We start from the raw sequence: 12,647 nt of genomic DNA, 5'->3' as shown, positions 1-12,647 counted from the left end.
TTTGTTTTTCTCACACTTTGGACTCCATATCAGCTCAGTCTTCAAGACCTAGGAGTCTAAAATGAAATATTTTGAATCTACCCAACCTCTGTCATTCCTGTTGCACCTTTTAAGTTCTGGTCTTCACTTGCTCTCATGATTCTGAAAACCCCTTCCTTGTCTCTAATTTCATTCCCCCAAAGCCTTCTGCGTGGTACTGCCAGAATGATCTTTCTGAAGTATAGATATTGTCCTTTTCAAAGACATCAGTGATCTCATTCCATTATTGAAGACATCTATCTATCTATTTATCTATCTATTATATTTGGGATCATTGCAACCCTTTTTTTTTTTAAGATTTTATTTATTTATTTATTTGACAGACAGAGATCACAAGTAGGCAGAGAGGCAGGCAGAGAGAGAGGAAGGGAAGCAGGCTCCCTGCTGAGCAGAGAGCCCGATGCAGGGCTCGATCCTAGGACCCTGGGATCGTAACCTGAGCCGAAGGCAGAGGCTTTAACCCACTGAGCCACCCAGGTGCCCTTCATTGCAACCCTTTGATGGAAAAGATTTTCAAAGATGGAAAGTGAGCCGGGCATAACCTCAGTAGAGTAGGGCTCCAATCTGTCACTCTTAGATAGAGGTTTGCTAAATACTGAGTGTTTATACAAGTGTCCTGGAAATCACACTTTCTGGTTGAGACTCGGATTGAGTCCTGGAATGGGACCTCCCAAGCAAAGCAGTAACCCTCAGGCTATAGGCCTTATATCGGCAGCCTTTATGGCTCCCTGCTTCAGACCCACCTCTGCAGCCCGCAGGGAATGCACTATCACAGGAGTCCCCACTCCCCACCCCAAATCTCAGTTTCCTATCAGACACTTCCTGTGTCAGAAAGTGAAGTTGTCTGCTGGGAGCATTACTGGAGTTACTAGCGTTCTGTTTGTCCTGTTTGTTTTTTGAAAGTATGCTGCGTTTGTAAATGTTTCACAATTTTTTTTTCTTTTTTTGTGCAGCCTGGGAACTCCAAGTGTAGCAGTGTGTACGAGAACTGTTTAGAACAAAGCCGAGCAATAGGTAGGTACAATTGTCTTTCCCCATCTGCCACTTTCCTTATTCCTTGCAAGTCATATGGGGGTGTGTGGCCCTGGCTCTTAAACACCTCAGGGGGAAGGCGGGTGTATATAACCAGACACATAATGCTTCAGCTGCAGGCTTCCCACATTCTGAGCGGCCCAGAATGCCACATGTGCGTCACTTGGACTGTTCATGGTTTTGCCTCGTGCTTGTGTGCTCGACCACACCATCATTCTACCTTAGGAAGTGTTGCCCTGCTTTCACATCATATTACGTCTTCCTGGAAAGCTGCTTTCTCTGCTTAAAACTCAAGGGAGTTCCACTTCAAAGAAGATCAGACATTAAGTTAATGTGAAAATTGATGTGTGTCAAATCCATTAGGATTAAGATAAAATCTTTTAAGCAGAAAACAAAAAGAAATCTGAAATGTGAGGGTCCCAATTAGGGGCCCATGTACCTCACACTTCCCAGGGAATTAAGTGTCTTATTATTGCACGTGATAATTGGGGTTGGACACAACTTTCCCACAACACAAATGTAGAACGTCAGCCACCAAACTGGAAATATGGTTCCATAAGGTCATGCTGCTAGTTAGTCATTTAATTCTTATAAATTGTTGAAAGTACTTATTTCTTTGGGAAGCAAAGTTTTGCAGCATTAGAGGGGGAGAGAACTGGATGATATAAGTAATAGGATGGAGGATAAAGTTGGGTAATGAAACTCAGGGACTTAAATTAGCAGGAACTTACTACCTAGAAGGTAGTCACTTCTAAGGATACTTTCATACTTCCTCCTTCGGACTTATGCCAATGTAATCTATAAATTTTATTATTGTTGTTTTTTGAGAGAGAGAAAGAGAGAATGGGGAGGTCAGGGCAGAGGGAGAGGGAGAATCTTACAATATGGGGCTTGATTTCACAACATTGGGATCATGACCTGCACTAAAATCAAGAGTCAAATGCTTAAGTGACTGAGCCACCCAGGTGTCCCTAATTTTATTATTTCTTGTACGGGGGGATACATGAAAATTTATCATTTTAGGTACAGCTATGATTACTACCTCCCTCTACCGTGCAAAAATAATAGGAGTAGTGAGCTAAGACAGTATTGTTAATTCTCTAAAAATATGGTTCTTTTTGATAGATGTTAAAATTCCATGCCATTATTTAAAGTTATTAACAACTTTAACCTAACTTTTAATAATATGACTAAAACAAATTAAGCTAATGGTAAGTGTAAATGTCTTTTTACACCTGTGATCCCTAGAAGCTATATTCCTCCCTCGCTCCTTTCCCTTACTCAGAAATCCCTAAGCTAAGGGTTTAATAATAGTCAGGACCATATCACATATGCCCTGTAGCATGATAATCATTTCCTGCCTGTGCTGAAGCTCACTTGGAAATAAGTCCATGTCCTGTTTCATCTGACTGTATCTCTTCATTTATGCAACACTTCACTCAGTGGTTATTTACAAGGCCTCCTGTGGGTCTGGTCCTATGCCAGATGGTAGGAATGGAGTCACAACCAGTACTCATGTTTGCAGTCGAAGCAGGAAGACACATCTTAAGCAAATGCTGACAGATAGAATGAGCGTTTCAAAGCCCAGCATGTTATGGGAACAAACAACAGGGAAGCCTAAATTAATCGAGGGGGGCTATACAGGGTCTTTCTAAATGTTCTCCAAGCAAACAGCGAAATCAGGACCTGAGGGATGAGTGGGAATTATCCAGGCACAGAGAAGGAAATGCGGAAGGAGGGGCAAGAGAGGGAGAGAGCATGAAAAGTATAAATGGGAATTAGAATTCCTGGTGTGCCTGGATCCCTTCCTAGATCACTGCACAGTTAGAGGACAGGAGAGAGAGAGAGAGAGACTTGGACCTAGAATAGAGTCCTAAGGAACTCCATCATTTTTGGTCCCATATACACCTTCCTTCCCAGCTCATCTTCCTCCTCACCATTAAACAAATCATCTTGGGACGTCCTTCTGTCCTCAGTCACTTGGCTTCTAAAGGGAACTCACTGAAGGGAAACAGCCATCATTCCTAGAATAAGGTAATATATGCTCAGTCACAACACTCCCATTGGAGAAAAGGGACATGACCCCCCTTTTTTCCCTGTCAAGAACCCCAAAACACATTTATGAAGGGATTAATGGATATAGAGATACTGTCTCAGCTTTATTCAAGATACTTCTTTTTATAAGTGTAATCTTTTTCATAGAATCCAATTTATTTTTTTGTTTATCTTGGTTTTAATTCTTGTCAAACCCAACAAACAGTGTAACCCCTTATACTTTCATGGTTTATACGTGCCTTAAGCTAATGTAAGCAGATCCAAACTTATGAAGAGCCTTTATTTGGAGCCTGGAATATACTTTTCCAGAATTAGTCAATTCCAGAATTAATTTTAGCCATGATGGCTATCTCCTAGACAAGTGCACCATCTTCTTCTATTCTGGTTTGCCTGTATTAATGAGCTTAAAGGTATATTTTGGAATGACAAATACAACAATAGAAGATTCTATTGCAAGTGCCTGTTCTTCAGTTGTACTCTAACTGTAGGATAGTCTGTAACCGGTACAGAGCTGCCTTCCATGTGGTGGCCCTGAGATAACAGTTCGTAACTGGGAGCCTTTCCGAATCTTGGGAAGGTGAGAGATGGTATTAGCAGTTTGGAAAAAGTCCTCCCGCGGGATACTTTTTTCCCCTGAAAATCACAGAGCTGTAACATTGTTTCCTTAGAAAAGCAGGTTCTAGGGCACCTGGGGGGCTCAATGGGTTGGGCCTCTGCCTTCAGCTTGGGTCATGATCCCAGAGTCCTGGGATCGAGCCCCACATTGAGCGCTCTGCTCAGCGGGGAGCCTGCTTCCCCCTTTCTCTCTGTCTGCCTCTCTGCCTACTTGAGATCTCTGTCAAATAAATAAATAAAATATTTTTAAAAAAATAAAGGAAAAGAAAAGCAGGTTCTAAGTTCCCCCAAGGAGCCAGAATGCTAGGGAGCCATCTCTCTAGACCTCGGCCACTAAGGCCATAGAGGGATAGAAGAACCCAACCCCCACTCCAGGGGCCATAATAAATAAGGCCACTCGTATTGTGGTAGGAAGGACTTTATTACTGTGGTGTCCATTCATTCACAGACACCCAGAAATCAGGTGTTCCTAACTTGGGGCCTCCTGTGACTACTTGGACCTATGTTTAAAAACTGTTCTGAAATTCCTGACCAATGAGCAAATTAATAGCAGTTTCCAAAATAGCAAATACATAAATTTTATGGCTTTTCCTAGAGATTTATACTTAAGCATTTGAGAGACACCTATACAAATATTTTCAATAAGGTTTGGCTTTTTTTTTTCTCCTAAGACATTTATTTATTCAAATACTGACTCAAAAGGGGAGGTGAATCATAAGAGACTATGGACTCTGAAAAACAATCTGAGGGGTTTGAAGTGGCGGGGGTGTGGGAGGTTGGGGTAGCACGTGGTGGGTATTATAGAGGGCACAGATTGCATGGAGCACTGGGTGTGGTGAAAAAATAATGAATAATGTTTTTCTGAAAATAAATAAATTGAAAAAATTTGAAAACAAAACAAAACAAAAAAAAACCGTGAATGCCAGTATATTATAAATACCGTAATAGCCTTCTGCTTGTTGACATAGTTAATTATATTTATCACCAGACTTAGGAAAGAAACCTGTCCCTGCTACTAAATTCTCTTGTGGAAAAAATTAATTAGCTAAGCAGAATAATATTTCCCTGACCTTCAAATTAAAATGGAAATAAGATGCTTGTAATCAAGAAGACATTAAATTCCCCAAACCCTAAGGGTTTGCACTTGAAAACTTTGGTACTTAAAGTATATACACTGCTTATATGATGTGTTTGTTTTCTGCCACCAATCTCCTCTTCGGCAGGTTGGATAGGTTCGTGGAATAACACTTGGCAAAAAGAAATTTTGGAATGTGTAAGGGCTGGCATATGTGGTTAAGCTCTTCTCAGCCACACACTTGACCCAAGAAAGATTTTAAATTTGGGTATAGAGTGGAGTACATATATTTATTTTAAGGCAACATTGCTGAGTTAAATAGAATAGTGCAGTTGAAGAAAAGGAATGGTTGTTTTCAAGAGAGACTCGGTAAGACATGAATGCTTCTGTGTAATCCTATGGAACGGTAAACCTGATGTGGTCAGCTCATGCCATGGTCTCTAAGGGGCAGATGAGTCAGGATCTTGTGTTAAAGAATGACTCAGAACGTAGGGGGTCAAATATGCTGAGAAAGGTAGACCAGGTGGACATTTTTATTTCAGCATCTGTTCATTCAGCTGACAAACATTTTTCCTTCGAGTGCCTGCTTCGTACCAGGTATTGACGTTGCAGAAGATACACAGATAAATGAGTTCTAGTCTCTTCTTAAGGACTCGAGGAATTTGCAGTCTCAAGGAGAAGACAGACAGACAAGCAAACATACATTACGTTATGAAGTGGCATCTAACCCAGCCTGGGGGAAGGAAGAACTAAGGGGGAGGCTTCTTGAAGGAGGTGAATTCAGAACAGAATCTTAAAGGACAAATGGGGATTAGGTACAGAAAGGGATAGCTAAGAACCATGTGCAGAGCCCCAGCATCAATGAATAAATAGGTAACTGAGCAGATATTATCTAGTAAGCAGGCACTATTTCCAGTGAGTGTCTCACCCACATTCTTTCATTTATCCTCACAAGTGTATTCTAAGCCAGACACCCCCATTTTACAGAAATGAAAACTAACACTTTGAGACATTAAGTAAATTTCCCTAGGCCACACCAACAGTAAGAAGTATCACAGAGGTTTGAACTGGTCCATGTTAATTTAGAAGCAGACCTCTTACAAACACTTGTGATCATAGTCTACTTTCAATAGATTTTTATCAGCAGACACTCCTAAATAAACGGTAATTCAATCACATATAAGTTATATATATATATATATATATATATATATATATATACTAATATGTTATACATGTCTTACAACACACACAAAAATAGAACATTTCAAATTTAGAGTTAATGATAATAAAGGCATTTTAAAAATTTCTTGGTGACATTCATAGAAAATGTTAATATGATAATAAAATTATGTTAATATGCATGGATTATAACACACACAGAAAATAGACAACTTTAAAGTTAGAGTTAATGATAATAAAGACATTTTAAAAATATATTGCTAATTATAGTGGCTGAATACTCTCATTAGATAATAGCTCAGTATCTTAAGGTAATAGCATTGAGATGTCATTGGTATATATATATATTGGGCTAACATGTCCAAATATACATTTAGAGCATTTACTGACAGAATAGGCATACATCCACATTTCAGATCTTGATTATTTTAACTTTTGGGAGGCCAGAGTTCTGATCTAATTAGATCATTCTTGTTTATATAAGCTCAGGATGCAGCTGAGGAAGAGTTTGTAATAAAAGAATGATCTTCCGTCTTTGATTTACTGGCAGCAATCTTTTAGCCACTTACCCATTTATGAAAGTAAGTTTCGTTTAAACTAGATAATATAATTCATAAATGCACATAACCAAGCAAATGGAAACTGTCATGTCTTGTAAAATGCAACAAAGAAACGAGGTGCCCTGATCCCCCCTTCTTTAGAAGCCCCACTCCTCCTCAGGATATCCCATATGCAGAGTCTGATGTGGGACAACATGATGTGTGACAGCTGGCAGACCAAGACGAAAGAAGGAGTAGGTAGTAAGGCTGTAGTCTTCTAACTGGCCTTCCCCTTTTTGGTGTACTCTCGAGTTTCTGTATTTTATATTATAAGGATTATAGCGCTATTCATCATGATGTGAAATCCAATATAAAGTTGGCCCTTTTGGGGCCACATTAAAGGGGTTTAATGACAGAAACAATAAAAGGACTGATGTTTTATGATAAGACAGTGGAATGTCACAAGTGTCGCCACTTCAGGTCAGCCTCACAGGAGTCTTGTAGCCCATGTGGCCAAAAATACAAATGAAGTTGTTTAAACAGAAAAACAAAAATATTCTGTCCTGGCATTCTGAGGACAGAACCATTTGGATGGTACAAAATACTTTGTGCCATTGGGTACTGAAATCTGGTGCTAGCTAGCATCCATTCATTCAGTGACTGTTTGTTGTCATATTATGTGCCAGGTTTGTGCACACAGAAGACAGGATCCCTACCTTCATGGAACATGGAGTATAGATGCAGGGCAAACATTAAACAAAATGATGTAATAGAATTATTCTTGTGATAGGGGCTCCAAAGGTGAAGAACAAACTTCTAAGAAAGCAGAGAGTCTTAGTGTGGTCTGAGAAGGTCAGCGAAGGCTCTATTGAGAAAAAAGATATTAAAACTAACACCTGAAGAGTGAGGGTCATGGAGAAGTGGTGGGAAGAGCCTGTCAGAGAAGATGGCCTTATGGTGGAGATTATCCTTGAAGAAGGTCAATGTGATTGAGGGGCATGGAGGTACAAGGGAAGCTAGACAGGCAGGACCAGGGCTTGGGGCCTGTTGAAGAGTTTGAGTTTTATCCAAATAACAATTGGAGGTAGTTAAGGGGTTCTTAAACCACTGAAAAATATGATCAGATTTCAATAAAAAGATCATTTTGGCCACAGCGTATAGAATAGAAGAGAAGAGGAGGGAACAGAGTAGGAGTGAAGAAGGCGATAACCTGAGGGGTGGGTTCTTTCCATTAAATACCGGAATAAACATCAGCAATTGATTTGATGCTGAGCTTAGCAAAACAAAATTTTGGGCATAGAGAGAAGGCAGACTTTGCATTCTTAATAATTTTAAATAATGAGGATTTTGAAAAGCAGTTTAAGGGCACTTGAGTGGTGCCCTCAGTTGGTTCGGCATCCAACTCTTGATTTTGGCTCAGATCATGAGCTCAGGTCGGGAGACTGAGCTCCATACTGGGTTTCATGAAGGATGTGCAGCCTACATAAGAGTCTCTCCCTCTCCCTCTATCCTCTCCCACCCCAGCTCGCGTGTGCATGCTATCTCTCTCTCTAAAAAAAAGTGGGGTGTCTGGGTGGCTCTGTGGGTTAAGTGTGCGACTCTTGGTTTCAGCTCAGGTCATGATCTCGGGGTTGAGGGATCGAGCCCCACATTGGGCTCTGTGCTCAGTGCAGAGTCCACTTGTCCCTCTCCTTCTGCTCCTTTCCCTGCTAGGGCTCTCTCTCTCTCTCAAATAGAGAAACAAATAAAAATCTTTGTTTTTTTTTTTTTTAAAGGCAGTTTAAATAATAGATATTCAAGTTCTGTGTGGCACGTGTGTTTTCTTGGTTCCTGGACCACAGCCCTGAGCAGTGTTAAGTGTGGTTTGTATTGTTCGCTGGACAGTTGGCTCTCTTTTTTCTCTGGCTGATCCTCTCTCGGGTCTTCTTGGTTTGTTTCCTATCTGGTGTTGAAGTAGAGGGTCAGCTGAGGGGCTGTCAGAGAGAGTCTGGGAGTCCAAGGGGAGGGTTCTTTCTCTCAAAGCCTGGTGTTCATCTTGTTTTTACAGGTCAAATCTAGAAGTCAGTATTAAAATCTGTATGGGATGGGGGTGGCTTTTCCCTCCCTATCAGTTCTAGACTCAAACACGATTTTACTTATTGTTTGCAAAGTAAAAATATGATACATTGATATGATACATATGATATGATACATTGATATGTATCAATGTACAATGATACATTGATCATTAATCACTACAGGTAATGCACCAGAGAGAGGAGTGCAATCCCATCGAGATTCCTCATTAATGAAGCAAACATGTCGAGTGGATTTCTTCAATGACCCCTGCTACATAAATACACAGGCTCTTCAAAGTAGACTTGGCTCTGCCCCAAATCAAGGCTCAGCTCACCCCCTGGGGAGCCCATGGCACCGTGAAAGTAAGTAGCTGCTCACTGTCTGTATTAGCGTCCTATGGCTGCTGTAACGAGTTACCGCAAACTGAGTGTCTTAAGGCAACAGAAATTTATTATGTCACAGTTCTGGAGTGGTTCCTTCTGGAGGCTCTGGAGGAGAAGCCATTCCATGCCTTTCTCCCAGCTTCTAGTGACTGTTGGCAATTTTTGGTGTTCCTCGGCTTGTAGACACATCAGTCTCTGTCTCGGTCTTCACATGGCCTTCACCTCTATGTCTCAAACCTCTCCCTCCTGTGTCTTCCAGGACAATACCTTTCTCTTCTAGGTGGGCCCTAAATCCAGGAAGATCTCATCTCGAGATCCTTGATTTAATTACACATACAAAGACCCTTTTTTTCAAATGAAGCCACATTCACAGGGACTAGGGATCAGGACTTGAACATATCATTTGGGGGGCCACTATTTAACCCACTACACTGTCTCTCATTTTCAGGAAGTCTGTTTCATTGGCCTCATTTTCAGGGAATGAAAAGGATTCTTACCTCAGTCTTATACCATAGTTAATTGTGGAGATGTTATGGATTTCAAGGTTTGGGGACTTTGATTTTGAATAATCTTTTCAGATACTTTAATGGCTCCCAACTTTTGGTTTCTCCTGTGTACTTTTGCTGAAGTAAGGACTGTCAAAGCCAGGATATGATTTTGAATTTGTTGGCTTGCATTAGGAACAATGACCATTATCTGGCTCTGCTTGGTGATGGTTTTACTTTTATTCATTTCAAAACTCCTTGTTAAGTCGTCTATACAGCACTAAAATAACATGGCTCCTTTCTTCAACCATAGCCTGTGAGTAAAATACAGTAAGACAAACATCATTTTCCTGCTAAATTGCTTCCAGGGGTAAATACATGAATAGGAACATAAATAAATAAAAGCAAAACAAACAAAAAGCCTACAATCAATTAAAAAATGAGTAAACCAAAAAATGCTTTTTGTAAAATATTAAAGTCTATTGGGTTCAAATTTGGGTGAGCCAAATTTGGTTCACTCCAAGGATGGAGAACCAGTTGTTCAGAAAGCCCTTTTGCTAGCCGAGGAAGTCTCTCCAGACTGCCAAGGGCAACTTTCCAGCTAGTGTGAGCAAAGACAAGATGAATTTTGAAGGAGATATTGCTGAACCCGGACTTCACCAGACCATCTTAACTCCTAAACTAAGAAACAAAGGTCCTCATTGCCAGCCACATGACAAGTGAGCCACCTTCTTGCAAGCTTTCTAAGACCCGTCTTGGCACCCAGACAACCTGGTTGGATTCTTTGGAAGCAAACACTGAGATGGGGTTTGGGCCTGTGGGGTCTTTATTGGGATCACTATCAGGAAGGGAGGGGGAGCCAGTAGGCTTAGGCAGAAGGAGAAGCAGTCCAGACAGAGCCTCAGCCAACCCTACTGAGAGTATGTGGGGCCCATCAGAGCTGTCCCACACTGGTCCCAAAGGGTTGGGCTTTTATCCCACTTGTCTCAATCTTTAGGTAGAGGCTGCATGAGGGAGGGCAAGCCTTTGGGCAAGGAAGCATTCTGCTGGTGAGGCAGAGCCTGAAGGGGCAGTCAGCTGCAGGCTGGCTGTTGACATCTGGGGCACTTGGTCCTTCACTGTCTGGAAAATGGAGGCTAAGTAGTTACAACGAAGCTAACAATTACCCAGTTATCTGGGTAGCGCATCTCCGTGTTTACCACAGAGGGTATCTCGGGTCACGGATGATGGGATATACAGTTGATTCATATTTCTGCAGTGAATTTAACTGTTCAGTGTTCAGTGACTAGTGTGGATAAGGCAGTATTTGTTAGAGGGACTGTTTTTTGAAAGAAGTTTCTGGACCTCAGAAGTAACTTGCTAAGAATATATACTTGATAGCTTCCATTTCACGGACTTCTCAGAGCACCAGTGTATTATTAGAAAAGTCATTTATTGGGTGCCCCAAATTAGGTGATCTGGGATATTCATTGATTCATAACTGCAGTTTCTTTATAAACAAATCTCTAATGTTAGAAATCTTTAAAACTCAGCCAGGATATGGAAGCAACCTAAGTGTCCATCGATATATGAATAGATGAGGAAGGGGTGTGTGTGTGTGTGTATGTGTGTGTGTGTGTGTGAGAGAGAGAGAGAGAGATAGAGAGAATATTATTACACAGCCATAAAAATTCACAGCCATAAAAAAGGATGAGATGGGGCCATTTACATCAATATGGATGGACGTTGAGAGCATTATGCTTAGTCGGAAATAAGTCAGACTGAGAAAGACGAATCCTGTGTGATTTCCCTCATATGTGGAATCTAAAAAGACAGCAAATGAATAAACAAACAAGAAGCAGAATTAGACCTATAAATACAGGGGAAAAAAACCGATGGTTGCCAGAGAGGAGAGGACTGAGGGGATGTGCAAAATGGGTGGATAAAAGCCTCCAGTTATGGAATGAATAAGCCATTGGAATAAAAGGCACAGCATAAGGGGAAAAATCTGTGTCATTTAAGCAAAGAAACATTGCCTTTTGCCATAGACAATTCAAGGTAAAAATCAATCTATAATAACATTCCTGTCATTAGTTGGAAGTAAATAAAGTCACTTTTGTCCAAAACTGTACTATCAAAAATGTGTTTTCACTGATTTTAGCCTTCTTTTTTCATCCTTTTGCCTCTCCCTGCATTGGCAGCAGTGTGTTTAATAATTTAGGCTTCTGGTATTTTTTACTTTTTATTTCCTACTAGGCTATAATGTTCCATAGCCCTCCTGGGCTTCTTGCTACCATTGCTCTCTCCAAAAAAATTAATTCCAGCTCCAAAAGTATAAATAATATTGATTTAATAAAAATGAAGTAAGATGGAGTGGGGATAACTTTATACATACTTTCCTGCAAAATGTCTTAAATACACTTTTTTTCTCCATAATGTTTCGTGCTATCTCTTTCCTTACTTCCTCAAACACCCTGGTTAGCTTCGTTAGACCTACTTAGCCTCCATTTTCCAGACAGAAGCTTACTGATTAGTTCAGTAAGACAAAACAAAACCAACTCCAGAGACATGAACCTAGTATTTCTCAAGCATGGCTCCCAGGCTCCCAGTGCATCCTATCATGCCACCAATGTAAGAAAAGTTCCATACAATCTTTATTTTTATCAAATGTGGCAGAAGGAAATCACTGGTATTGACACAATCTAATCTGTGTACCAATTTATTGTCCCAGTAGAGCCAGTCATAACAAAGAAACTCCCTCAATATAATAGTGTAAAAAAACACCAAAATTTACTTTCCCTGTAGCCCACAGATTGGTGGTACAGGACTGGTGAGACTGCTTTGTCATTCTCAATACCTGGGTTGCAGCTCTGGTCTAAGATGTTGCATCTCTGGCCTGAGTTTCAGTACAGCCTGAGATCTTTTATCTGGCTTAAGGTCTTTGGTCTCTGGTCTATAAGCTTGGGCTCCTACTATCACATGAGTGTTCAGCCAGTAGGAAGAAAGAAAGACAAGAAGAGTGTGCACACATTCCTTGGAAAGTATGGGCCCAGAAATGGAAGGCAGGCATCATTTCTATTCTCCTGCCCTCCACACAGCTTAGACATGTGGTCAGACCTAGCTTCAAAGGAGCTAGAGTAGTTGTTCTGGCAGGGTGGCTATGTGTCCAGCTACAGCTTAGGAACTCTATAACATCATGCGAGGG

The 12,647-nt window shown here is 40.8% G+C and overlaps 1 protein-coding gene across 1 annotated transcript in view; it reads left to right on the top strand.

Annotated features, from left to right (window-relative positions):
• The window catches only part of SHC4 (SHC adaptor protein 4), a 136,381-nt gene that overhangs the window by 102,698 nt on the left and 21,036 nt on the right, over positions 1-12,647 (top strand). The window contains exons 9-10 of the mRNA XM_004751348.3: positions 993-1,053; positions 8,778-8,957. Coding sequence (XP_004751405.2) covers positions 993-1,053; positions 8,778-8,957 — 241 coding nt within the window. The remainder of the gene's footprint in view (positions 1-992; positions 1,054-8,777; positions 8,958-12,647) is intronic.

The sequence above is a fragment of the Mustela putorius genome, unplaced genomic scaffold (genome assembly GCF_011764305.1).
Source record: "Mustela putorius furo isolate JIRA1106 unplaced genomic scaffold, ASM1176430v1.1 tig00003898_pilon_pilon_pilon, whole genome shotgun sequence".
In the NCBI taxonomy this organism is placed as follows: domain Eukaryota; kingdom Metazoa; phylum Chordata; class Mammalia; order Carnivora; family Mustelidae; genus Mustela; species Mustela putorius.
Note: the sequence above shows the minus strand (reverse complement) of the source record. Positions and strands in the feature narration are given on the sequence as shown.